The sequence below is a fragment of the Ruditapes philippinarum genome, unplaced genomic scaffold, assembly GCF_026571515.1.
Source record: "Ruditapes philippinarum isolate M1 unplaced genomic scaffold, ASM2657151v2 ctg1519_1_1_1_1, whole genome shotgun sequence".
In the NCBI taxonomy this organism is placed as follows: Eukaryota; Metazoa; Mollusca; class Bivalvia; order Venerida; family Veneridae; genus Ruditapes; species Ruditapes philippinarum.
The window spans coordinates 119,307-146,229 of NW_026865600.1; the positions used below are offsets into that span (position 1 = coordinate 119,307).

Consider the following 26,923-nt stretch of genomic DNA (forward strand, 5'->3'; position numbering starts at 1 on the left):
CTTTTCCAGTATCGTCACATTTTCAATTTTGTCGTTTTGGGCGTTCTTTAGGGATTTCGTTTTCTCTTTTTCTGAAATAAACTGCTATCTAATTAACATCTCGTATTATCTTCATCCACGTTACAAAACAATATAAAACATAATAAGCTATAACTCTACAAAATAGTCACTTTAATTTCTGCTACTCGAATAACATAAACAAATCTTTTTCATAATAAACACCTGTTGGGTTACTTTACCGCTCTTCAATTTCAACAAATGGAGGAAAATTGCGAAACGTAACGTGAAACTGAAACAGATATTTCCCATATTTTGCACATACAGTCAATCACGATGCCTGGACATAGCAGTAAAAAACAGTCTCAAAGAACTAAAGGCAATTTAAGGGTAATTATATGATTATATTGAGTTAAACTATTGTTATTCATTTTGGAATGTTGTACATTTTTCGGATAAGTATCTTTTTCGGATAAGATTAAATTAATCAGATTTGTAAGAAAACTAAACTGACCCTCTCATGAAGACTAGTTATCTATTCAATTCATATGCTCAAACCGGTGATATATTTATAAAATATGTTTAAATTTCTTTAAAGAAATTTGTGAATAACACATAAATTTTGAAGAGGGAGAGTTTCTCTCATTTAAGTTTTAACAATTTTTTTGAAAAAGGATCCAAAGTAATAATTCCATTTTGGGGAAAAGGATGAAGAGAAATTGGATATTGATTTGGCATTTATCGCTATTTATTATATTTTTGTTATGAATATTTAATAAGTTTCGTTAAAAGGTAATTACTTTAACTGTAAGTATAATTTTTCAAATAGAGTGCAGTAATCAGTCATTTATTTTCTGTAATCATTGACACAAAAAATTGACATTGATTTTGCATCTATCTCTATTTATTTATATGTATCTTATGAATAAGTTGCATAAAAACTTTATGAATTTATTAACTATCATCTGGTTACACAGTGTTTTTTTTTCACCAAAATATTCGGCGAAATTCGGCCCCATTCCCCCCTCAAAATAGTATGTTTTTTTCCCCTCTCAAAGCTGAAATTGCCCCCCATATGGCAGCTAAAATTTGCCTGCAATGAATACCATTTTTTTTGCATATATTAAACTGCCAAAAAATGTTCTATTTTAAGCCTGTAAGACTTACTGTTAAGCAAAGTTGTTTACAAATTGTTCGCAGGAATGTAAGGGGAGCTACTCCCGGTGTTCCAACAAGTTTAACATGCGACACTTTAAATTCTGCTGCCAATATTTTACATCCGTATATATTAAGAAAAAGCGACGTATTTTAAACTTGTGTTGCAAGAGTTGCTCCCCTTTTCTACTCACTGGAAAGAAAACAATGTCACACAAAAGTAAATCTTACATTGGTAAGTGGTGTATTAAAATATGCATTGGATTCTTTTTTGTTTCTCCTCATTTGTGAAGAAATAAAATTCCCCCTCCTATTGCATTTTCCCCCCTCCAAACGGCACCGACCCCCTTCCCCTAAAAGTGAAAAAAAACACTGTGGTAATTGTTTAGGTATCTATCTACATTTATTGTATCTTTGTTATTTACTACATTATCAACTCTCAATTTCTATATTTTTTCTTTTCATTTTTTTTTTAAGTATTTTAAGTCATTTACTCATGTGCTCATTTATATAAAGAATGAAAGTAGTTTTAAAAAAAAATAATTTCAAAGGTTTAGAATATATTCTTTCAGAGCTCCAGATAGCGTGCGTATAAGCGTAAAATACGCATAGAAAATCTAAAATACGCATCACTTTCAAAATTCGTGCGTCACAGTTACGCACAACAAAATGAAAATACGCTCGTATGTCAAAATTTATGCGTGAAAGAATAGAAGCGTAAACATTTGATATGTAGAAAGAAAATGTTTATAGCATAAAAATACAATATATTTCCATTTTATTGCATTGAAAACTTAAAATTCTGTTGTCAACAACGCATGTTAAAAACGAAAGTAGCAGGAAATACAGAAGGGAGGTAACTCCCGTAGGTCAACCAAACTCCCAAACTCCTCACAGTGATTACCTCCCTTGGCAGAATTATGCCGAAGAATTAAGGGGAGATCACTGCGTGGAGATTGTAGGTCAACCTGTGAAATTATTGATGAAATTTGTGCCAGATAATCATTGTAGGAGTATTAAGTTTGTTTAGGCATCTATTCACATGCTTATGCCTAAATATAAACAAAAATATATTTTAATTTCTTAAACTTTTGTTTTTGGAACAAAAAAAACAGGTTTTTCACCTGCAGTTTTGTACTCAATATTTTCGTACCCAGTCTACAGTTACGGACAATTTTCTCTCAGACCAATACTTTTTTTTAAGGAAAGATGAAAAAAATCTTGTTTATGTTTCTTTAATTCTAATTTCAACTATAATTGTTCAAACTGGAGTACATGATAAGGTACATGCCAACAGAAATAAAGAAAGAAAAATATTGACTCCTAGAAAATAAAATAATTTCAGGGCTTCCACTAGTGGAAGTTTGGGAGTCATTTACTCCTTCATTTTGGCTTGTGACTTCCAAAAATCAATACTTTTCCTTCTTTACCTATATTATTAATGTGACTTCCAATATCAGAGATTTTGAAGTCTTTGACTTCCAAATTTTGAAAATGAAAGCCCTGATAATTTTGCTGTGTATCCTAAACTAGAGTTCCTGTATACTCTGGAAGTCTTACTTTACATGGCATGTTTTGTATTGTTTCACATTAAATCAGTATTTAATTTGTAAAGGTTTTTCTAAAAAAAGAAAATAAACAAACAAACAAACAAAACAATAAGTTTAATTTGTTTATACAAAATGCTTTTTTGGCAGATTTTACCCCTTAAGTTTTTCAGAATTTGCATTTTACCCCTCACTCTTAATTTTGAGGGGTAAAAACCCCTTGGCCAAAAAAATTATCTGGAGCTCTGTTCTTTAAAACCATTAAGAGATATTAAAGAGTTATGATTAGTTTTATACATTATATTATTACATCAACTTTTGTTTAGCCATCAAGTAGTAGTCAAGCTGCAGAGTTACTTACATCAGCTGGGACAGCATCCACAGGATTTGTAGGATTTGGCTCCAGCCCAAAATATGTTCCTGTCAGCAGTGCCTTGGACGATATGGACACAAGTCTAGACTCTGATTTTAGGCTGGTACTTAGAAAACTAACCAAAAGAGATGCAACAACAAAGATAAAGGTATTTTGTGTCAATATCACAGCACGTTATCAGTATCACAATTTTAGGGTAGAAAATCAGCAGGAGAAGTGATAAGTTTTAAGTTTAGATTACCTGAAAAATCAAAAGCAGGTACCGTAGAGTATAGACATATTGCTTTTTAATGAAACAAAATTTTGATATTTTTTTCTTATATTATAGTACCTTCATGAACTGGAAATATCCAAACATATTACCAGGAGGTGTTATTTGCTTTTTTGAGGATAGATTCTACATTACCAGAGATGTATCAATGGTGCTTCTACTCTTCACTCATTGAGCAAGTACATGTACCGATACTGATACTGAATTACTAACACATATATATAGAACCATTACAAAAGAAACAACTGATTCTCTAGCATACACATGTCAACACATGATTAGTGTTTCTGTTTAATGTAAAGATATTTCATAACAGGGTTTGCAAGAGTTTGGAGAGCTTTGCAGGGAGAAAACTGAGGAAGACCTGAAGGGTGTTTTACCATTCTGGCCAAGAACTTATAACAAGATGTCCCTGGTAGGTCTAGATAATGGTTTCTTTATTCATTTATATATGTACTTTACTTTATAAATTCATTGAAATAAATCTCTACATGGCAATCAATATTATTTTAATTTTTTATGGTTAAAAATGGTTTAGTGATGTTATTTATTTGTTGAGTAGGGACGTACATGGTTAAGGCAGTTGACTTCAAACCACTTGCCTCTCACCGCAGATTAGAGCTGTGCAAGTGTCTTTGGATTCTTTCATGTGAGAAAGCTATCCATCTAGCTTACGAAAGGTTGACGGATCTACTTAAGAGCCCATTTGTGCCTGAAATAATGCAGCGAGGGGTACCTAATTTCTTCCTCCATCAGTAAAAATGGAAAGTTGACTATATTGTGATGATGCAACGTAAAACCCCCCCAAAAAATTGTTGACTTGTTAGTCGAGGTTCAGAAAGATTTTTTACTGAAAGTGAAATATGGTGAAGCATCTGTAGTGTAATACAGTCATCAAGACTATGTACATGTCCATATGGCATAGATGGTTTTCAAAGAAAATACAACATAGACTCGTTCTTTTTACAGGATGTAGACTATAGAGTGAGAGAAGCTGCCCAACAAGCCATGTCAACACTTGTTTCACGTGTGAGACGTAATCTTGCTCCTTATCTACGTAACTTAATGGGAGCTTGGTTACTAAGTCAATGTGACACATACCCAACAGTAGCTAGTTCAGCACAGGCAGCTTTCCAAGATGCTTTCCCTCCAGTAAAACAGACAGAAGCATTGATGTTTTGTAAAGAAAGTGTTCTTGAGGTATTAATTTGACTTGTAAAATATTCAAAATGTTTTTGATATCATTTGCTGGCAGTTGCATATCAGATAGATGGTTGATTTGTGTGCAAAATATTGAAGCAGATTTTAAGATTGGTCTGGTTTACATTTGGGTGATAAGATTGGTCTACATTTGTGTGATATAACTTGATGTTGACAAATGAAAAAAAAAAGCTTTAATACATTCACTTATCAGTTATAAAAGGCATTGTTAAATATACTCTTAAATTAAATAGTAATAGTGCAAACACTTAACATAGTTTAATGGTAGCTGTATTTTTAAAGTGTAAGATTTTAATTGTAAGTTTCATTGGTTTCATAACATGCAGACTTCATGAAAAAAGTCTTTTGTTTTACATTAAAAATTACTTGTTTTTATTTTCTTTTTCAGTATTTAACAGAAAATCTTATAACCCATACACAACAAACCTTGAGTGACCCAAAGTAAGTAAAGTTTGAATAATTCTGTGAAAAATAAATCCATTTACTTTAACCATGCCCAAATTTAACCCGTTTTTACATTTAACTAAGATAGATTAAATGCCAATTATTGTCGACATTATGTTGATTATTATCTTATGTTTTCATAATATTTGTAAGTTGTAAATACCAGTAATCAAGGTTGAATGCCACTATGTAAATTTTAGAAATAATTTGATTGCTGATCTAGATGGCCCACGTGAAAAGTGACCTGGAAAGTAGCCTATTATGTCATATATGGCTTAGTCATAAACTTGCTGTCTGAAAACCTCGTGAAAATATATGGAATTTTATCATGTTTCGTGAAAACATATTCCATATTTCAGGCAAACAAAAAAATATCCTCTATTCAATTTTCTCTTCAAGAAAAAAGTAATTTAAGAATACATCTATTTGCTATGTAATTCAGTGTACAACACGCAGTAAGACATTGATTATTTATAGGTGCATGATGTGGTTTGAATTCAATACACAATTTATCACAGCCATAACTGTCTTGAAAAAAAAATATAACCAGATAATTTCTGATGATAAAATAAATAGCTGAAGCTACTCATTGCCAAAGAGAAACATCTTAGAAAGTATGAAATGAATAGCTGAAGTTACTCATTGCAAAAGAGAAACATCTTAGAAAGTATGAATTGAATAGCTGAAGCCACTCATCGCAAAAGAGAAACATCTTAGAAAGTATGAAATGAATAGCTGAAGCTACTTATTGCAAAAGAGAAACATCTTAGAAAGTATGAAATGAATAGCTGAAGCTACTCATTGCAAAATAGAAATATCTTAGAAAGTATGAAATGAATAGCTGAAGGTACTCCTTGCAAAATAGAAATATCTTAGAAAGTATGAAATGAAAAGCTGAAGCTACTCATTGCAAAAGAGAAACATCTTAGAAAGTATGAAATGAATAGCTGCTGCTACTCATTGCAAAAGAAAAACATCTTAGAAAGTAGTCTCAAAAGTGAATATGAGTTTTGGCTCTGCCCACATTCATATTTATTTTCATATTTGTTTTTCACATATATGATATCTATTTGGCTGATACAGCAACATATTTCTTGGGTAAAATTAAATGATTACGTAAATTTATTCTGTTTTCATTTTTTTAGAAGTACAGAGCCAGAAGACATGGAAAATAAGTATAACAGAGTGTTAACTTCCTCCTTATTGGCTATAAGGAAGCTATTGTCATCACTTCCAGCCAATGGGATTGAGCCTCTCAAACAGCCAATTACTTCGCTTCTTGATAGTGCTAAATTTTGGAAACATGGAAAAAGTAAAGTGAATATGGTAAGAAACATCATTCCGTCTGATTGACATTAAAACTTTTGTTTTCAGATATGTGATTCTTTGTATTAAGTTTTTTGTTCACAGTACATGTGATTTTTCAAAAAGTTCTAACAGATATGGCATAAATATTGTATATGGTCCCTAAGAAGGGTATGTCTTTAATGTCCATAAAGTTTTTGCTCTTATATATTTTACTGAAGTTTCAGTAATAGAAAGAGCATCGAAACACAAGGCTATCTGATTTGTATGAGGGGGCGTACTCGGCGTAGCCCCAGAGTATGGGCATGCTCAGGAGTGTGGGTAACTGATACCTGCATTCCAGCTAACGCACTGTGCATGTATATGTATACGATTTAACTCTGACACATTTTCAACAGTAAGGTCCCCAAACTTTGATACATAAATTATCAATGAAGGTTAAGAAAAGGAAATTAAAAATTGAGTAAAGAATATTATTGTATTATTATTGTATTTCAGGTGAAAGGTGCAATGTACTCCGTGCTAGCTGGACTGTGCCAGATGTTACCGGATGTAGCTAATGGTTATGTAGCAAAAATTTCACCTTTAGTACTTCACAACCTAGATGACAATGATGCTGCCATATGTCCTTATCTATGGGAGGCAACTCTGTCTGTAGTAAATCATTTACAGGTAATGTGAAAAATGCAAATTCATGAAAAATAAATATTATTGAGTAAAATAAATGTGTTTATAAATTGTTTTATCTATTATTTTAAGTTTGAAAATATTAATTAATGTTTAATAAATGAATATTGCTGATTTTCTTTTAACTTGCAAAGTCTGAATCAGACAGTTTTTAACCTTTTAGACTATGTTGGGCATTTATGATTTGAAATGCAAAAATTGTACATACTAATAATGGATGTCAACATAAAATTCAAATTAAGCAGAAAATAGTTCAGATTATTTTTAAGGGTTTTCAAGGGTTTGCTGAAGAATGTACAATATTATATATGTGGAAATTTTTAGGAGAAAAACTGTCAAAGTTCATTGCATTTAGTACAAGTCACAAAATATTATTATTAATTGTACATAATGTGTCTACTTATTGTAACATTTTGTTTGAGAAATATTTTCTTGGTGTTGTGTGTTTCTTAATTATAGTTTCATATCTTTAGGATTGTTGGGGTCATGTTAATGTGCAGAAAGCATTTTGGCCCAAACTGAGGAAAGTGCTTGAGACAGGTTGTCATGGAAATGCTGTAGTCATAGCAACCAGTCTTCTACCATTGGTCAGTAAAATTCCCCCTGACCTGTTCCCAGACAAAAGCAAATTTTATGAGGAGTTTTTCACATGCTTTAAACTGGGGTAAGTGTCTCTCTAAAAGATATCTTCAAAATTACAGTTAAACCTGTGTAAGAGGCCACCTCCAGATAAAGATCACCCTGTGAATAAAATGTCATCAATAACTGTTCAGGAATTTAAAAGAAAAAAGTAATCCCCAAATAAAGACCACTTGTATATTAAATAAGGCCATGACTGTTTGGTCTCTCATTTAGGCCTTTGTTCACAAGTTTGACTATATGTCAGGAAAGTAAGATTTTTGTTGAACAAATTGATTTATTAAAACATAAATAATTCTACAAACTTGTGTTAAATATGAATGAATATGGATGAAACCATTGTTTTGTAAATTTTGTATGTTGTGTAAAAAAATCACTTGGCTAAAGCTACCAAAAAGACAAAGTACAAATGAGAAGTTTTACTAAATCATTTAAATGTTAATGCTGATAAGATATTAACTTGCTTATGCCATCATGTATGCCAAGCCAGCCATCTGAGGCTTAGTGGTTACGGTCGTTAACTTTGAACCACTTGCCACTCGTAAACTTTAGATTCTTTCATGTGAGGAAGCTTTCCAGCTAGCTTTCTGAATGCCAGTGGTTTTACGCAAGTGCCGTTTTGTGCCTGAAATAATGCACCTGAGATCTTCCTCCACCAGTAAAGCTTGAAAGTGACCATATGACTTCTACAGTGTTAGTGCGAAATTAAACCCAACCAAAAAACAAAACAAAATGAGTAAATACCTACATATCCCCACAGTGTGACCATATTCTGTAATCGTGTTAAATTAACTGAAATTCCTTTAAAGTAAAATGGATTGTTCCAAATTCAAAACAGGGCAAGTTCATTATGCAAGTTTAGATGGGTATTGATTAAATAATCTGAATGTATCAAATGATTTCTTGTAATGACTTTATATAATAAACTACAGTAAGGATACATGCGTGTATTACAGATTAAGTTTAGGAAGTGTACAGAAAACTTCTAGTGAGTGTAATGCTATGGTGAGGGCCTATATGGAATGTGCACACTATGTTATCATACAAAACTCTGGGAAAACATGGGCATCAAGTTTACTTATAGATCAGGTAAGTCTGAACCATTGTGGAACAGCTATAATGTGAAATAATTAATAACTTAAATAACCATTTCATTTTGTGCTGATGGAAATTTTTTATTTCTGTGGTTTATAGCTTTAGAAAATTACTTTCAGTGATGCATGTACTTTAAAAGACAACATACTTTCTGTTTTAGATATCCTCTTCTGTACTTTTAGATATTATTTTAAACTCTGACGAGATACCAAAGATAGAAAGTTTTTGAGAAATAAAAAACATAGCATTTCTTTATGAAAGGCGAAATTTGTCAGTACAGTTGATCAACTGCCAAGATATGATCAAAAATGAATTAAGATTGGTGTAAAAAAAACAGAAAAAAACAAGCCAGCAAGCAAACAAAGTGTAGTTATATCAAGGGTATTAATATGTTAATTTTTCAGGTTATGCCACTTGTTGAAGCCTCATTATTAGAGGTTAACTCCTCCCTCTTCAAGACACCATTATATACAATGATAGGACAGCTTCTTAATGCCATAGAAAATACTGATGATACATCAATGAAACAAGCAAGTTTAACATTCTGGACTCACCTTAAGAGCAGTTTGGAAGAAAAATTAACTTCAACTGAAGAGTTTGCCAAGGGAGACAATTTTGAAGACAGAATTGTCTTCCTTGTGAAATGCTTATTTTACCCCCAGACGGAAATGAAACAGAAAGTCGGGAAAGTGAAGTTTCAGTTAATTTCAGATGCAGAGAGTCCTAAAAAAGTTCCTAAATTTGAGAATTGGGCAGGGAAGAAAGTGGAATTGGCTGAAAATGTGTCAAACTTTGTTCAGGAATTGATACTGACAGCTTTTGAGCTTGCTCATAAACACTTTAGCGCAAGCCATTTAAGGATATTCGCTCAACTGCTGGAATATGACTCATCAGATAAAGTGGTTGCTAAGGTGATAGCTTGTTGCCATGGTGATGTAGAGACAGAAACCACCTCCCATTATTTTGTGTTTGAGATTTGTATACCTTGGATACAGAAGCTGCAAGAGACGGGGGAAATTGGACCGGAGTTTACTCATCTGGTTCAAATTGCGTGCATATTTCTTTCAGTTCTTGACCAAGAGTCTGTGAAACTTTTATTGGATAATCTTTCCAAGGTAGGAAATAATGAAGTTTTTTATATTGGAAACAAATGTTTTATTTTATTTTCAATCCTCATGGCTTTAAATTTTAGAGATAGGTGCAACCCATTTGTAATTCAAATTTCTCAGTTATATGAGTTATAACTATTTCACACCATGCCACAGAAATGTGCTTGAAATTATAACTTTTCATTTAATGTAACAAGTAGAAACTTTTCTGCATATATTTGGGGAAAAAAGAGAAAACGTATTTAAGCAAAAAGTTTAATCTCTCTGTATATTGATTTCTGTCAAAAATATCTCAAAAGAATGAAGTTATCTGTAATAATTTTTTTTAACAACTTATAGACATGTAAAGATTTGAGGTCACAGTATGTTCTGTTAGAGAAGTTGTTCGGATTAGCATTATCCAATCCAGCGGTGCTTGGGTGGCTTCAGGGAGAAGATTTTGGGGAGCAGTTGTTATCACACTCTCGTGGGGTGTGTGACAGAGACATAGACGAGACTTGGAGCGAGGAGACTACCATTATACTTGATATACTCTCTCTAGTGCTGGCCACAAGAGTGGGAAATAACAGTAAGTCTATACAGTTTAATACACTTGACATGTTTAGAACATTGAACATTTAAGATTACATTGCAAGTTGTGTTTTGGACTTTAAGCCAATTTTAAGAGTAAATTATTTCCATCAAAGTATGTAATTGATTAAAAACATTATCATTTCATAGGCACTTTTTATTTTCTGAGTTATTGAATTGGTACTCTTTTTCTTGTAAAAAATTGCTGTACACATACTGCGAATTCACTTATATTCGTGGGCATGAAATTTTGTGGTTTTATCAAACAGGGCCTTTTCGTGGGTTCTTAAATTTGTTGATTTTCATTTTCTTGTAAAAAAAATATAACCTAATGAAAAGTAAGCTTACAATTAATCGCCGCGCATGTTTACTTACCGCATGAACATACATTTATCTGTACGTATCACACAGCGCTTGTCAATAATCTAATCATTGCCGCTAGGCATAACATAAAGATAACAGTTACTGCCGATAATTGACTGCAATTAACACATCTAGATGACATGATATGCAGCTCCATTGTACATACTGCCCCTGTGATTCGCTGATGTAAACATTGCATAATTTAAACGACCCCTGACACGTTTTAACCAGGGAGTGTAAAAAGTTTACATATTTGACAGTAACTACACACAACATCACATCGACTGTGTAAATTTACATGCATATAAATTAATATGAGTAAATAAAACGAGATTGTGCGGATATATATTAAGAAGTCGGCAGCGTCTTTGATGTTTACGGAATAGCAGTCGCACAAATACAGATTAAAATTCATTTAAACAGGATCATTTAAAGACGACAAAATGTTGTACAATTCATCTGTTTAAGTGATTGTTTATTATTTTTTGTGTACTTAATTTATGACATTAATATCAAAGATTTCTTTAATTCTATTAACAATTAATAAGAGCAAACTGACAATTTATATTAGCGCTAAATATTGCACTGGTTTCTTATTTTTACTCGATAATGTCAAGTATTCTGGATAACACAATCAAGTAGCCTACAACAATTAAGCAGTCTCAGTGATGTGTATATACGACCAAAATTCAGAACATATAAACTATTTGCTTTCAAGTTTCTTAAATATTGCAAACCTAAACTATTTATAGATTTAATCTGCTACTAACCTGATTTAATAACTGTATACCATCATAACACAATAATCGACCGGAAAAGCGGCGACGCATGTATAGAATAGAGATATGGTTAGAAGTAATTGTTGGGATAAAATTTCGTCGGGTCTTAAATTCGTGGATTGACCTACCCACGAAAACCATGAAAATTCGTGCCCCACGAATAATAATGATTTTACAGTATATTTTATGTTATGCAAAAGTATTCTGTAACATGCATGCATTTTTATTCAAGAATTACTGGTACCTAGGAAGTATGTGGATGGTCTATTGGCAGTGTTGCAGTTGCCATTACAAAAACTTGCTACAGCAAAAGGGGTTTCAAACCGAGCTGAGTTGGCACTCGGATTTGTCTCTCGGGCTGCAAAATGTTTCTTTTCCCAGTACAAGGTAGGTTTAGCACTACTCTTATTATACCCCCAAAAACGAAGTTTGGGGGGGGTATATAGGAGTCACCCGGTGGTCGGTCGGTCGGTCCAGACGTCCGTTGCATTTTCCTTGTCCGGAGCATAACTTGAAAACTAATGGTTGGAATTCAATATAACTACATACAATGGTCAAGCACATTGAGAGGAAGTGCAGTGCACAAGAACCATAACTCTATCTTGACTAATTACAGAGTTATTGCCCTTTGTTACTTTTCCTTGTCCGTGGCATAACTTGAAAACTACTGGTTGGAATTCAAAACAACTTCATACAATTGTCAAACACAATAAGGGGAAGTGCAGTGCACAAGAACCATAACTATCTAAAGTAATTACAGAGTTATTGCCCTTTGTTGCTTTTCAATTGCCTTCTTTTTTTGTCCGGAGCATAACTTGAAGACTAGTGGTTGGAATTCAATATAACTACATACAATGGTCAAGCACATTGAGAGGAAGTGCAGTGCATAAGAACCATAACTCTATCTAAAGTAATTACAGAGTTATTGCCCTTTATTACTTTTCCATTGCTTTCTTTTGTCCGGACCATAACTTGAAGACTAATTGTTGGAATTCATTATAACTTCATACAATGGTCCAGCACATTGAGAGGAAGTGCAGTGCACAAGAACCATAACTCCATTTTGACTTATTACAGAGTTACTGCCCTTTGTTTCTTTTCCTTGTCCAGAGCATGACTTTTAAAACTACTGGTTGGAATACAAAACAACTTCATACAATGGTCAAGCACAATAAGGGGAAGTGCAGTGCACAAGAACCATAACTCCATCTTGACTAATTACAGAGTTATTGCCCTTTGTTACTTTTCCATTGCTTTCTTTTGTCCGGACCATAACTTGAAGACTTATTGTTGGAATTCATTATAACTTCATACAATGGTCAAGCACATTGAGAGGAAGTGCAGTGCATAAGAACCATAACTCCATCTTGACTAATTACAGAGTTACTGCCCTTTGTTACTTTTTCCTTGTCCAGAGCATGACTTGAAAACTACTGGTTGGAATTCAAAACAACTTCATACAATGGTCAAGCACAATAAGGGGAAGTGCAGTGCACAAGAACCATAACTCCATCTTGACTAATTACAGAGTTATTGCCCTTTGTTACTTTTCCTTGTCCAGAGCATAACTTGAAAACTACTGTTTGGAATTCAGTACAACTTCATACAGTTGTCAAGGACATTCAAAGGAAGTGCAGTGCACAAGAGCCATAACTCCATTTTGACAAAATACAGAGTAACTGCCCTTTGATACTTTTCCTTGTCCGGAGCATAACTTAAAACATACTGGTTGGAATTCAAAACAACTTCATACAATGGTCAAGCACAATAAGAGGAAGTGCAGTGCACAAGAAACTATAACTCTATCTTCAGTATTTTATAGAGTTATTGCCCTTTGTTCTTTTTCTTTGTCTTTTCTGGACTTATTACAGAGTAATTCAATTAAACTTCATCAATGGCCAACCACATTGAAAGGAAATGCAACATACATGAACCACAATTATCTTTAATTGCCCACAACCATAACTCTATGTTTCAATTCTTTTACAAGGTATTCTGTTACTAGTAACATCCTCATTTCCGAAGCAGACTTGTGGGGGTATTAATCACATTTAGTGATAGTTCTAGTTAATTTAATTGCACACTTGGAAAAGTTCACTTGTTCCTTTTAACTAGAATTTTTCAATGGAAGTTAATGTTATATCTAGCCTCGCTCTTGTTCATCATTAGCAGGCTGCCTCTTCCCTTTAGGTGTATGGTTCTGCACATAACTGCAATTTTACATAATGTTGTTCAATCCAGCTTACGGATCATCAGTTGTTTTACTCCGGGGCCCAAAGTAATAGAAGGGCAACTCCGGGGCCCAAAGTAATAGAAGGGCACCTGAGGATTTCCTGCACCATATGACCTATACTGTGATGGGTTATGTAAAATCCAACAAAAAAAAAAAGTTCTTATGAGGTCATTTCACAAGTAAAGTCAGACTGCATTCTTGTGGCCTGACAGTTGATAGGTTTGCAATGGGCACATTTTTCATAAATATTTCAAATATTGATAAAAACAATAGAAATGTATCATATGAATATTCTTATAAAATACTGTTTGAAAAAAATTGTGTTCTACTGTAAAACACTTATTTTTCGCGAGAACCTTATTTCGCGAATTTGAGGCAAAATGTCCAAAATAATTATTTCGCGTCAACATGAATTCGCGTCTTCTCGAAAAATGTGAAACCTGAAACCCGATGTCATTCGGATATTTTCTGTCCTGTCCGTTTACTAACATTGCGTCGTTTATTGTGCGACGAATGCATTTAATATATCTGTTTTGTATCGATTTTTAGCTCGACTTTTCTATGAAAAGGGGAGCTATCCTACTCGCCCCGGCGTCGGCGTCGGCGTTAGCGTTGGCGTCACACCTTGGTTAAGTTTTTCGTACCACCCCACTTTATTTCAGAAGTATTACAAGTATGGCTTTGAAACTTACCATACTTGTTCACCATCATAACCTCCATCTACAGACAAGAGTACATAACTCTGTCAAGGTTTTTGACAGAATTATGGCCCTTTTTTGACTTAGAAAGTGTATTGAGCTTGGTTAAGTTTTTTGTACCACCTCACTTTATTTCAAAACCATTGGAGGTATTTGCTTTTGAAACTGACCATACTTGTTTACCATCACGACCTTCATCAACAGACAAGAGGACATAACTCTGTCAAGGTTTTTGACAGAATTATGCCCTTTTTGACTTAGAAAATACATTGAATATGGGTAAAATCCACTTATTGCCTTAACCCTTTGAGATATTGCTTTGAAACTTTTAATGCTATTTCACATCATTACCCCATCTGTACGCAAGAGAAGGTAACTCTGTCAGGGATTTGTTTTAAAAATTAAGGCCTTTTATCGACTTAGAATCTTGGTTAAGTTTTTTTGTACCAGTCAACTTTTTGACTGAACTGGTTGAGATATTAAATTGAAAGTTGGAATACTTGTTTACATCATGGTCCAAACATGGGCAGGAGAAGGTAATTCTGTTAAGGATTTTATTTGAATTATGGCCCTTTTTGACTTAGAAACTCAGTTAAAATTTTCATTCTTGTCCACTTGTTGACCTAACCATTTGAGATATTACTTTGGAAGTTGGAGTTCTTATGTGCCATCATGAGACCTATCTGTAAGCAAGAGAAGATAATTCTGTGAAAATGTTTCTTGATTTGTACTTAGAAATTCCTAGTTAAAGTCTTGTGTGCCCTTAACTGTCAAAGTTTTGTTTTATAGGCAAGCACTAAAAAAGTCGAGCGCGCTGTCCTTCTGACAGCTCTTGTTCTGATAGCTTGCTAATCTTCTTGTTACGTGAAACCGTCTGTCAAAAAATATGTCAATAAAGTTTAATAATTATTTGATATGTGTTCACTGTGTTTGTCAAAGTGTTAAAGTTTCACTAATTAGCCATTCAAAGGCAAGCAGACGAAAATCAATTAAACGGTACTGTAATTTGCCTTACCTGTAGTAAACAATTATGTTTACCCTCCGGCTTAAACTGTAGTTCAATACAATAGGATACAATAAATAAAAATGTTACAAACAACTCGCAGGTGCTAAAGAATTTGTACCAATGAGATGAGAATGAGATGATCAAGCGAGGGTGGGTGCAGGCCGGGGAGTTTCACATTAATTAGAACAATATGTAAAAATACCATTTAAATTTTGTGAGACGCATATTTTTAAAAATTTGTTTATACTTAATTCTGGTGCAAGTCACAGTTACCTGCCTTGACACAGGTAATATGCAGCGAAGAAGGTTTTTTCCAATTCCTCATTAATACCAAATTGTTACAGGTAAAAATTTCATACTAGTAATCTGAACGATATGTATATTCTGCAACACTTAAATAGGTACATGCGCAGATATATATCCATGTGTACGCATTTTCGGATAGTGTTCATTTTCGGACAAGTGTATAGACAAAGTGAAATATTCGCGACAAATATGAATTAGCGTCTTAGAAAACTCGCGAATAATAGCGAAAATAAATTTCTCGCGAATAATAAGTGTTTTACAGTATCTAGAATAATTTATTATTTGTTTAAATATGAATTTATGTAATATTGGATCATGTTTATCACTTTTGCTAACAACATTCATACATAATTTTTTCATGGTTGTTATCATAGTTATGTCTGATACTGTATATTGTCTTCCTCCCCCGGTAAAGTTGGAAAGTCGCCATTTGATCTTTACTGTGTTGGTGCAACATTTAAACCCAACCAACAAAAAACATTGTCTTTTAAGCATTTCAATTAAAATGGACAGAAAGGATTTTATGGCAGTTTAGAATAAATACATAATACCAGTTGTGTTTTGTTTCATTCATAGGAATGTTTAATGACAGAATCGGCCAATGGCCTGATTGTAACCTTGTTTATGATGACTGTGTCTGAACAGTGTCAAGTAACCGGTAAGTGTACCATAGCTTGTTGACATATTTGCAATAATATGTTACATCGTTTCTAAACAACGACATGATCAATATTTCTGTAATTGTAATTTCTGTAACTGCATGTTTGTAACATTGCTTTTCATTGGATAATCGTGATGTTTGTATAGATTTATATTCAGGGCTGCTGTAAACTTAGGAAGAAATCATTTTTTTCTGTGTTAAAAATTTGTTATAAATATTCCCGACAGGTTATATGACCGTATGTAAATGGTTGTTTTCAATATAACCATTTATATGGTTTCATATAACCTGTCAGAAATCTTTATAACTGATAATATACATGTATGTAGATTTAGAATTAAGTCACCAACAGGATAGAAAATACAAACTAACCAACTATTCATCTTACAGGGAATTCCCCAGACGCTTTTAGTGCATCGGCACTGATGCACTAAAATTTCCGAACAAGAAATCCCGATGCGCTTAAAATTATCATAGCGCTATAAAAAATGACCGATATTCCTTCCTATTGTGACTATAAGTTAACCCCAATTAGCCAAATATACAAGCCAATATACATGTCCTGTGTAGATAATTAATTACCCGAGGCGTATACACAACCCGACACACTGATTGCCTTGAGACTGTGTGAAGTCACAGACACCTGTCATCGATGTCTGCAGACGACTATTGGTGCACTTTCAGGTGTTGTCAATTACCGTGTATTGAGATTGGTGCAATTTTACCGCGGCATGTGTGATATTTACATGTTTCAGGTAGGTGTAATAACTTTTATTGTTTTGATAGTATAATTCGCATTAATTGACATGCGATATAACAGTTTGATATTTAGGGATGAATGGGTTATTTATCTTGATATAAGTGTAATGTTCAATTTCATCTTTCACTTTCTTACGATCGTTACGTCTAAGCAGTACTATAGTATTAAGATTTCAAAAAATAATATGCACCTAGTTCACTATCAATTAAGGGTTTTTTGGTGAGCAATGTCGTTGAAACTGTCTCAGGATCATTTTGCTTTTTAATATATACATGATAATCGTATTTTACTTGGATAAAACTGCATAGATATTTAGAAATAAATTTGATTGATGGCTACTTTAACTTTGAAAACATTTACCGACTGTTCATTATCAACTTGCAACTGAGTGAAAACAACAACAAAAACGTTACACCAACAATCCCACTTAGTGACAGCCCATTGGTCATTTTCTCTTTTAATTGAAAAAAAAGAGTAAAAATATCTTGTAAACTGTTTCTGTTAACTGAATCCCCAAAATGAAAAAAATATTAATTTTGCAGGCCCTCTTTAATCGAGCCTGTTCATGGACAGCTTTGTGAAGTGCAATCTACTGTCCATGCCCCTATAAAGCATTGGTTTGTCAGGATCAGTCAGCCCACCAGACCATGACCTTGATTACCGTCAACCTTTCTTCCTCCCAACCTCTACTGCAGGTAATTGTTATTCATTCTTGGACATTAATGAAATTCCAATGACAGTTGCAGATGTGTAACACTTTCCTAGAAGTTTTTCAACATTTCAAATATAAATTTTTTTACTTAGTTAAGTTTAAACTGGCTAGAAGTTTTAAATTTTGAAAAATTCATAGCAAACAAACAAAATAAATAAAAGACATCAGGTTAACATAAATGATTGCTTTCATTTATTAATTTCAGATTGTGAGCGAGGATTCAGCTGCTTGAAGAGAGTTAAGACTGAAAACAGGAATTGTCTCTCTGTTAAAGTTCTAAACTATCTTATTGCCGTCTCCCTTCAAGGACCCCCCTTAGAATCTTTCAACTTTGAGAAGGCAGTTAAGGCATGGTAACAGGCCCATTAAATGTTGATCACATGTTGTGAACTTGTGTTTATATATAATTGTTTATTTATTTGAATTGTTGGATATGGAAAAAATAAATACATGTATTGTAATTAAAATAAGCTTTCATTATCTGTTTAAAACAGCCCACAGCAGTATATTGACACCTAAAATGGCAAAAATTTTCGACACGCGGTATGGGGTCAACACCCCCTCCCCAACCCACCCCCGTCTAAAAAAATGTAGCGCTTAAAAAAAATCCTCAGGAATTCCCTGATCTTAGCATCATTTCTTTATACTGTCCTGTAATAACTTGTGTTTTTATACCCTTTGTAAACTAATATACATTAAACTTTCAAACATTTTCTAAAAATAGATAAATATAAATGATCCAAAAACTTGTTTTGTATATACATGCAGGTTTGACTGAATGATCAAGTACAGACATTAATGTAGAACTGTCTGGATATGTATCTGTTCATAAATAATTGCAATTACAGTGATTATAGGGTAATACTTGGTTGCTACTTGCTATTATGCAGTAATGGCCCAGAGAATTCCCTTATGGCCTGAGGTCACATATGCTTGTTCACTTGCCAATTATAGAAAAATAATGCAAAGTAGCAAAGGGTCTAAATTGCATGGTGACATAGAATTTGCTGTAATAGCCTGGAAATACCCTTAATTTTGTTACTTTATATAGTTACATAGGTATTTATGTATAATTATGACTATAGAAATATACTATATTTTTATTGACAGAAGAGACTATGGTAGAGGCATGTGAAGCATGGTGTACAGGAATAGAGGGCGTACTTCATATATTTGGTGATAATCTGCCTACAGGACTAATGTCTCAGATTTCACAAATCGTGCAAGAAACCGTCACCTCCAAATGTTTTACCTCTACACACCAGTATGTACTCATAGTATTTGAGCCGCGTCATGACAAAACCAACATAGTGCGTTTGCGACCAGCATGGATCCAGACCAGCCTGCGCATCCGCGCAGTCTGATCAGGATCCATGCTGTTCCCTATCAGTTTCTGTACTTGTTATAGGGTTTGTAAGCAACAGCATGGGAATCCCGGACAATCCCCCTCCCGGACGATTCCCCTTCCATATTATTTTCACAACCCGGACATTTCCCCTCTCGTTATTTTAATAGGGCAGACTTTTCCCCTCCCGTTAATTTTACAGGGCGGACAATTCCCCTCCCGTTATTTTAGCAGAGCGGACAATTCCCCTCCCGTTTTTTCACAGAGCGGAGCGTGACATTATACATCCTCCTTAATCAATAGCCGCCTATGCGAATAAAAAAATCTATAAACATTCTTATTAAAAGATGACAGTCTTTACTCTTAACAACAAACTGTTAAAGATCGGAACTTTTAACAATCATTATTTCACAAAGGTGACATTATACCGCCTTTAATCATTGACGCCGCTGCTTAAGATAAACAAACTGTCAATAAAAAATCTTTAATCATTGCCGCCCTTAATTAAATGTGTCCTTAATTGCAAAACCAATTATTGACAATTATTAATTATCGTTAAAGCAGATCACAATAATTAATTTGTAATTAGTGTACAAAAAGTATTTACTATTCAAAATTGTCTGGGTTGTTAAAAGAACGGGAGGGGAATTGTCCGGGTTGATAAAAGAACGGGAGGGAAATTGTCCGCCGTAAAAAAATAACGGGAGGGGAAATGTCCGGGTTGTGAAAAAACATTCAAATTTACTGGGAGGGGGATCGTCCGGGAGGGGAATTGTGGTTGGTCTGGATCCATGCTGGTAGCAAACGCACTACTTTGGTTTTGTCATGACGAAGCTCACTTATATTAAATCTTGTAGTTCATTGTAATGATTATGATAGATATAGGCCACCATTGTAGGACCAGGTTGCACTGTCTGTCTGTGCAGTCTGAGTGACCAGGCCCTTTTGTGTCGGCTGCTCAATTTTGATAGCTTGACCATTCAAAGAATAGGGAGAGCTATTATACTCACTCAGACGGCAGTGTCATCGTCACACTTTTGTTGTTTTTGCATACAAGTTGTTTTCCCCAAACCTACTTGAGGGAATGGAATGAAACTTCACACACTTGTTTCCTGATGTTATCTGACATGAACGTTCCATAGCAGTGAGATTCCTTTTTTAAAGAGTCAAGGTCATGCACTGAGTTGTCTTAGAACAGTTCTAGTTATTTTGCATATATCTAGACCTTCAAAGTATTGATCAAATTGTTAAAAATTCACATCAGGTCTAAACCACAAATTATAAAGAAAAGTTACACCAGAAAAAAATGGTTCAGTTGGTAACCATGATTTATGGTTATGTGCTTATACAGGGTACCAAATGTAAAGCTTCATTTGAAATACTTTCATTAATTGTGGTTGAATTAAGGAGGATAAAAATGCTATACTGATGCCTCATATTTCCGTGGTTTTTAACTGTTTAATACCCACTACAAAAGTTAGAAGAATAAAATTCTGGAAAATATGTTGAATAATGTAGGAAAGACATGCCAATTACATCATAGTTTATTCCTTTTAATGTTTGCATGTAAGAAATTATGCACAAAACATGGCAATTGACACCTATCTGCTGCCAAGTGAGCAAAGTTGTGTTCTCATATTTCCAAGGCAATTACATTTTTACAGTTTCAAAAGCAAAACCAATAGTAATATTTATTTTTCAGTACATCTGAAAGTGGGGATTTTCTCTATTGCATTCATCAAATATCTCAATGGTTGTTTAATTTTTACAAAAACAATTGTCTTAAAAGGTATGAAAACTGAAAGTAAAATGGCAAAATAATTTACTTTGCTATTAATCTGAATAAAAAAAGTGAAACTACTGGCAGGTGCATGAAGTTAAGGAGGCACTTGAGACTGTTTATGCCTAATACCTTGAAAATATGGGTACCACGGAAATATGAGGCACCAATATACATGGTATCATTCAAATTAGACCTATACATTAACCCTTAACCTGCTAGTGACAACATATTTCACCTGTGCAAACAGTGCAGACCAAGGTTTCTGCTGTCTGATCATGGTCTGCACTGTTTGCTGTACAGTCAGTATATAGTTTGAGATTTTCCCAAGAAAATGATGAATGGTTTTATCCAGGTAATCGAAAGACAAGTCCATTGTTGTGTCTGGGCCATTTTTCCTAACTTTTAAAGCTATGGTCTTGAAACTTCATAGGATGATAGATCTCATGAAGAAGAAGTGCAGTGCACAAAAATTGGTTCTCTGCACTTCTTATTTTTGAGTTATTGCCCTTTGTTCTCATATTTCGTTCTTGTCTGGATCATTTCTCCTTAACTTTAAAATCTGTGGACAAGAAACATCAAAGAATGATATATCTTATTGAGAAGAAAAGCAGTGCACAAGAACCGGTACTCTGTACTTCATGATTTTAGAGTAATTGCCCTTTGTTAAATTTTATACTTTATTTTTGTCTGGGTCAATTCTCCTATACAATAAAAGCTATTCAAGCTACATCAATCCTAATGTATCATTGTTACAATCAGTTCAAATGCTACTAAAGTTCAAGGTACATGTACATTGAAAGAGTTGTGTTTATAAATAACCTATATTTAAGAAGAAAATGCCTAAGTCACAGCTATACTGTTAACAAGGCGTCTTGCTGAGTTCTAGTGAGATATTTAATGTGGCAAAGCTTAAAACAATTGCTGTATATACGCAGTTATAAGACACAGTTTTGGTCATGAATATTTTGCAGAAATGTTATTAGTGTGTCTTACGAGAGCAGCCTAAAAGGTGGTATCTGAAAAAATTATGCATCTGGTGAAATTTGAGATTGTAGATGGTCATTCCCAGTCACTAGCAATCCCTCGCAATCTACGCTTGGCGATGCTTCTTGTTTTAAATTATGTATTCTCTAAATTTATTGGAGATGTTTTCTATCAGTAAAATCACAGTATCTAAGACAAAACATTGTAAACTATGCATCTTTAATATGAGCCGCGTCACGACAAAACCAACATAGTGCGTTTGCGATATCATCCGCGCGGTCTGATCAGGATCCATGCTGTTCGCTTACCAACTCTATTACAAGTAGATAAACTGATAGCGAACAGCATGGATCCTGATCAGACTGCACGAATGCGCAGGTTGGTCTGGATCCATGCTGGTCGCAAACCCATTATGTTGGTTTTGTCGTGACGCGGCTCATATATTTGCTGCTATTGTCAAAAAGCAACATAAGTTTTTAACTGTGATTGTTAATATAGATATATATAATTTGCAGAGTATCAGTAGCATTCCAATGTGTACAAACATTACTTGGTGTAATTAAACAGAACTTGAAGGAAGACAGTGAAGAATTCAGCACATTTTATAGCAAATTGTCTGCTCAGCTTACAGGAAATCTACAGCAATCAATTCCATCTAAGGTAATACTGTGCAAGCAAATGGGTAAAAGTGGGCCCTGCTCTATCACATATGTTATACTTTTGATTGATGTCCTTTTATGATGATTAATATTGTTTTGAAATAGATTCGTTTTTCTCTTTGTTTGATTATTCAGTTAGACTTCTAGTTTTGAAATGTAAGAGTTTTCTTTATTATTTTAAGCATATTTAATGATTCAGTATAAGTTTCATGCATTACTGAATGAAATTCAGTGTTCAATGTAATATTGGTGTAATATATATTGCCACAAACACCTAAGAATTAATAGGTAATTATCAGTAATTTCTTTGATTTTTTTTTTTTGCTTTTACATACTTAGTATATTTTTTCTGTTATCTTTATTTCAGACATGGGAATATTTATGTGTGAAGGGAGATTACCCATACATTCCTGAAACAAAGGGAAATGACTCTCCAGTACTTCACACTTTATTTACCTCCCTTTACAACTGCAAGGTTTTACAGCATTTACACTCGCAGATTTCGGTAGATTCAGACAATGAGACAGACAATGATGCCATGGAAACTAGTACAAAATTAAGTAACTGGACAGAGAAAGATCTATGTTGTCTTATGGAATGCACTCAGTCATTGGCGATCTGGCAGTTTGAATCACAAGATACAAAAATGGTATTATTTTTACATATGTTACAGTAGAACTTCTATGTGTCAAACTGTGATAAGCCAATTTTTTCATTCTGTCAAAGTTAAAAGAAAGATTTTTCCTTTTTATAAAATTAAAACTTAAAATTTTGGGAAGTTGAATTTTTTCCAAAGGTTTTTTTATCTGGGATTTTATAAATTTGGGGTAAATTCCCAAGCTTTTTGATGATTTATTAGATATTTTTCATCTTTTTTGGAAAATTTAAAATTTGCCGATCCAAATTTATCAATTAATTTCAGCCCCTTTTTGGTTAAATTTTGAAAAAAATTTCTTTATTGAAAATACATGTGTATTTTTTGCAAAAATATTAAAATATGAAAATGCTGTGTAAATTACTTTTTAAAAAAGATTTTTATTAGTAGTATAAAATAGGATTTGAGCCCTGTCAGACAAAACAACATAAGGGGTTTTCACGTGCATGGGTCCCAAAAAACCGGATACCGCGCAGTCGATAGATCCTGCGTTCGTATTAGTTTTTACTTTTTAAAAAAGTTTAAGCAACGCAAAGGACCCGATCAACGCCGGATGCCAGCTGGGTTGGGGTCCATGCGTGCAAAAACCCTTACTTGGTTTTTTGTGAAAGCGGCCCTTTTTTTTAAAAAAAAAAGTCGAGCTCCATAAATTTTTTTTATGACGTCGAAATTTACGAAAAAGAAATAAAAGGTCCTTATGTTTTGTTAAAATTTTCGAAAAAAATTTGCCTTGAATTTTGAGAGCGTTAAATTTAAAAAAGACCCCCTGGGGGCCCGAGTTTTTTCAAAACAAAATAACTAATTTTCTGTACTTTGGGCAATTGCCCTTCTTTTTTTTACAAACCCTTTTTGTAAGATTTTAAAAGTCAACATCAGAAAAATTTTCATAAATGACAAGGGCCCAGGCCCCCAAATTATTTTCAAGTCCCTTAATTTTTTCAAAATTATTTTTTTAGTTAAAAGGTTTAGTGAATGTATCAAAGCCTAACCCAAAGCTAGATTTTGGGAACGTTTAAATTTAGGGTTTTTGATCCCCCCCAAACAGAAATTTTTGGTACTTATTTAAAAGGTCAAATTTTTTCAAACTTTTAAAAATTTAAACATTAATTTTACAATTAAAATTGTAAATTTACCACATAATACAAAAATTCTAAAATCGACCAGCAATAAAAATTAAAATTGGTAATAAATTTACCAGCATAATACAAAAACTTGCAATATTTACCACTTTAAAACAATGAACTTCTAATATTGACCGCTAAAACTAAAAACCCTTTTAAAAAGAACAGCTTTTAAAAAATAAACTTCAAATTGCCACAATAATAAATAAACTTGGGAAAAATTTACCAGCAAAAATAAAATAAAATTTGGGAATTTTGACCAGTTAAAACAATAAAATTGGGGAAAATTGACCACAGCAATAATACAATAAAAAATTGGTAAATTGACCAGCTAATTAATGCAATAAAACTTGGTAATGATGACCCAGCAATAGTCAAAAAAATTGTAATTATGGACCGTATAATACAATAAAACTTGGTAATATTGAACAGCGATAATAATCAATAAAATTGTTAATATTGACCAGCAATAGTAAAAAAACTTGGTAATACTTGACCAGCAATAGTACATAAACTGCTAATTTGACGGCAGCTATCAAAATATAAATTGCTAATATTGACCAGCTATAGAATACATATGAACTTGCTAATATTGACAGCTTAATACAATAAAATTGCTAATATTCGAACAGGCTTAAATACAATAAACTTGCTAATTATTGAAACGCAGCAATAAACAATAAACTTGGTAATATTGACAGCCAATAATACAATAAACTGGTAATATTGACTCACCTATAATAAATAAACTTGGTAATATTGACCGCTAAGTCATACAATAAACTTGGTAATATTGGACCAGTGCCTATAATGGCAAAAACTTGGTAATTATTGACCAGCAATAGTAAAAAAATTGGGTAAAATTGACCAGCTATAATACAAATATTTAACCTTGGGCAATATTGACCAGCATAATTACAATAAACTTTAATTGAATTTGACTTCAGCAATACATAAAAACTTGGTAAGATTGACACAGCTATAAATACATTAAAAAATACCTCACTGCGTGGATTTTAAATCCCAACATTAACTTCGAATTCAAAACATGTAGGGAATCTTTCCAGGTAGCTTCGGAGCAGGCATGGTTTACTTAGGTGCCTGTTCGTTGCCTAAATAATCAAGGGGGTACCTGAGGTCTTTAGGGCCACCATAAAGGTTAGTAGTGTACCATAATACTTGTTTTGGGCATAAAAAACACCCAAACCCACCCCAAAACCCCCCCCAAATTTAAAAAAAAAACGTCATTTTTATTTAAAAAAAAAGGATTAAGAAAGATCAAATTTCTTAAAGAAAATATATGGTTAACATTAAAAGAAGATAAAAAAATTTTCTACTTGACTGATTTCTTTATGTTTGAACAATATCTCAATTACTATAACTGTACAACTCTCTTATTTTTGTTTGAAAGATGTGTAATGTGTCATCATATCAATATTGTCTTTATTTCTTGATAATTTTTCATATTCACTCTCAGGATGAAAGAAGAGGAAGATTTTGTGCTTGGTGGGAAAGTTCTGCTATCTATTTTGAAAAATGTTCGTGGAGAATCGTTCTATTTGGAGTTGTCTCCCTTACTTGAATGGTAAGCTACAAGTGTATGAAACATTTGTATGACTACGTTTTCCTATTTTTTCTGCTGGGAATTGATTATGTTCTTATTATATCACATTTAGTAGGGTGGGCTTCCGGGACTTTTCCTTTATTTTTCACTATTGCCCTTAATTTAAAGTCACTTTCCCCTTTTTAATTAACCCTCACTTTCCGACTTTTTTATTAAGGTCAACCCCCCATTTTATTAAAAGTCACTTCCGAAATTAATTTTTTGTCTTTTTTTTAGAGAACTAAATTGAGGAAACAAACCCAAAAATTTTGTGATTTGGTTTGTCTTTTATCAATTTTCTCATTAAATTTGATTAGCCCTTTTTGGGCCGTTAAGCTAAAAAAAAGAAAAAAAATTTGGGAAACCCTTTCTAATGAAATAATTGAAAATTATCACCAAACTTTTTAACATTCCCAAGGGAGTTTTTATAATTTTTCCTAATTAAATTTTATTAGGTTGGGTTTTAAACTAATTTGCTTTAAAAACCCCCGTCATTTTCTTTTTTAAAAAATTTTTTTTTTAAACAAATTTTTTTTTTCAAATTTTAAAATTAGAAATATTGACATTCAACACTGAAAAGCAGTTGTTTCTGGTGAGCGACTCATGGCCCTCTTGTTTTTGTATCAAATTTCATGATTTTTTTTTTGTTCTTTAGTGCACTACCAGTGTTGCTATGCACTGCAGAATTTGTGTCACCTAGCAACCAGGTGACCTTGACAGAGATCATTGTTGCTAGGATACTGAGTCTGGATGTGGAGTCAGCTAAAACATTTGATGGTAATGTGTGACATGCAAAATTAATCCTTTTATGCTGGCTTCTTGTCCTTGATTACTTTGTTAAA

At 33.3% G+C, this 26,923-nt stretch overlaps 1 protein-coding gene across 1 annotated transcript in view; it reads left to right on the forward strand.

Annotated features, from left to right (window-relative positions):
- Positions 1–226: 226 nt before the first annotated feature.
- LOC132729698 (E3 ubiquitin-protein ligase listerin-like) overlaps positions 227–26,923 on the forward strand; it is a 44,351-nt gene continuing 17,654 nt past the window's right edge. The window contains exons 1-18 of the mRNA XM_060715522.1: positions 227–387; positions 3,026–3,220; positions 3,660–3,758; positions 4,313–4,543; positions 4,953–5,005; positions 6,154–6,334; positions 6,812–6,985; positions 7,474–7,664; positions 8,596–8,728; positions 9,139–9,849; positions 10,183–10,411; positions 11,788–11,942; positions 16,375–16,456; positions 19,042–19,195; positions 22,559–22,703; positions 23,070–23,374; positions 25,956–26,063; positions 26,737–26,858. Of these exons, the coding sequence (XP_060571505.1) occupies positions 334–387; positions 3,026–3,220; positions 3,660–3,758; positions 4,313–4,543; positions 4,953–5,005; positions 6,154–6,334; positions 6,812–6,985; positions 7,474–7,664; positions 8,596–8,728; positions 9,139–9,849; positions 10,183–10,411; positions 11,788–11,942; positions 16,375–16,456; positions 19,042–19,195; positions 22,559–22,703; positions 23,070–23,374; positions 25,956–26,063; positions 26,737–26,858 (3,322 nt within the window). The 5' untranslated portion in view covers positions 227–333. The remainder of the gene's footprint in view (positions 388–3,025; positions 3,221–3,659; positions 3,759–4,312; positions 4,544–4,952; positions 5,006–6,153; positions 6,335–6,811; positions 6,986–7,473; positions 7,665–8,595; positions 8,729–9,138; positions 9,850–10,182; positions 10,412–11,787; positions 11,943–16,374; positions 16,457–19,041; positions 19,196–22,558; positions 22,704–23,069; positions 23,375–25,955; positions 26,064–26,736; positions 26,859–26,923) is intronic.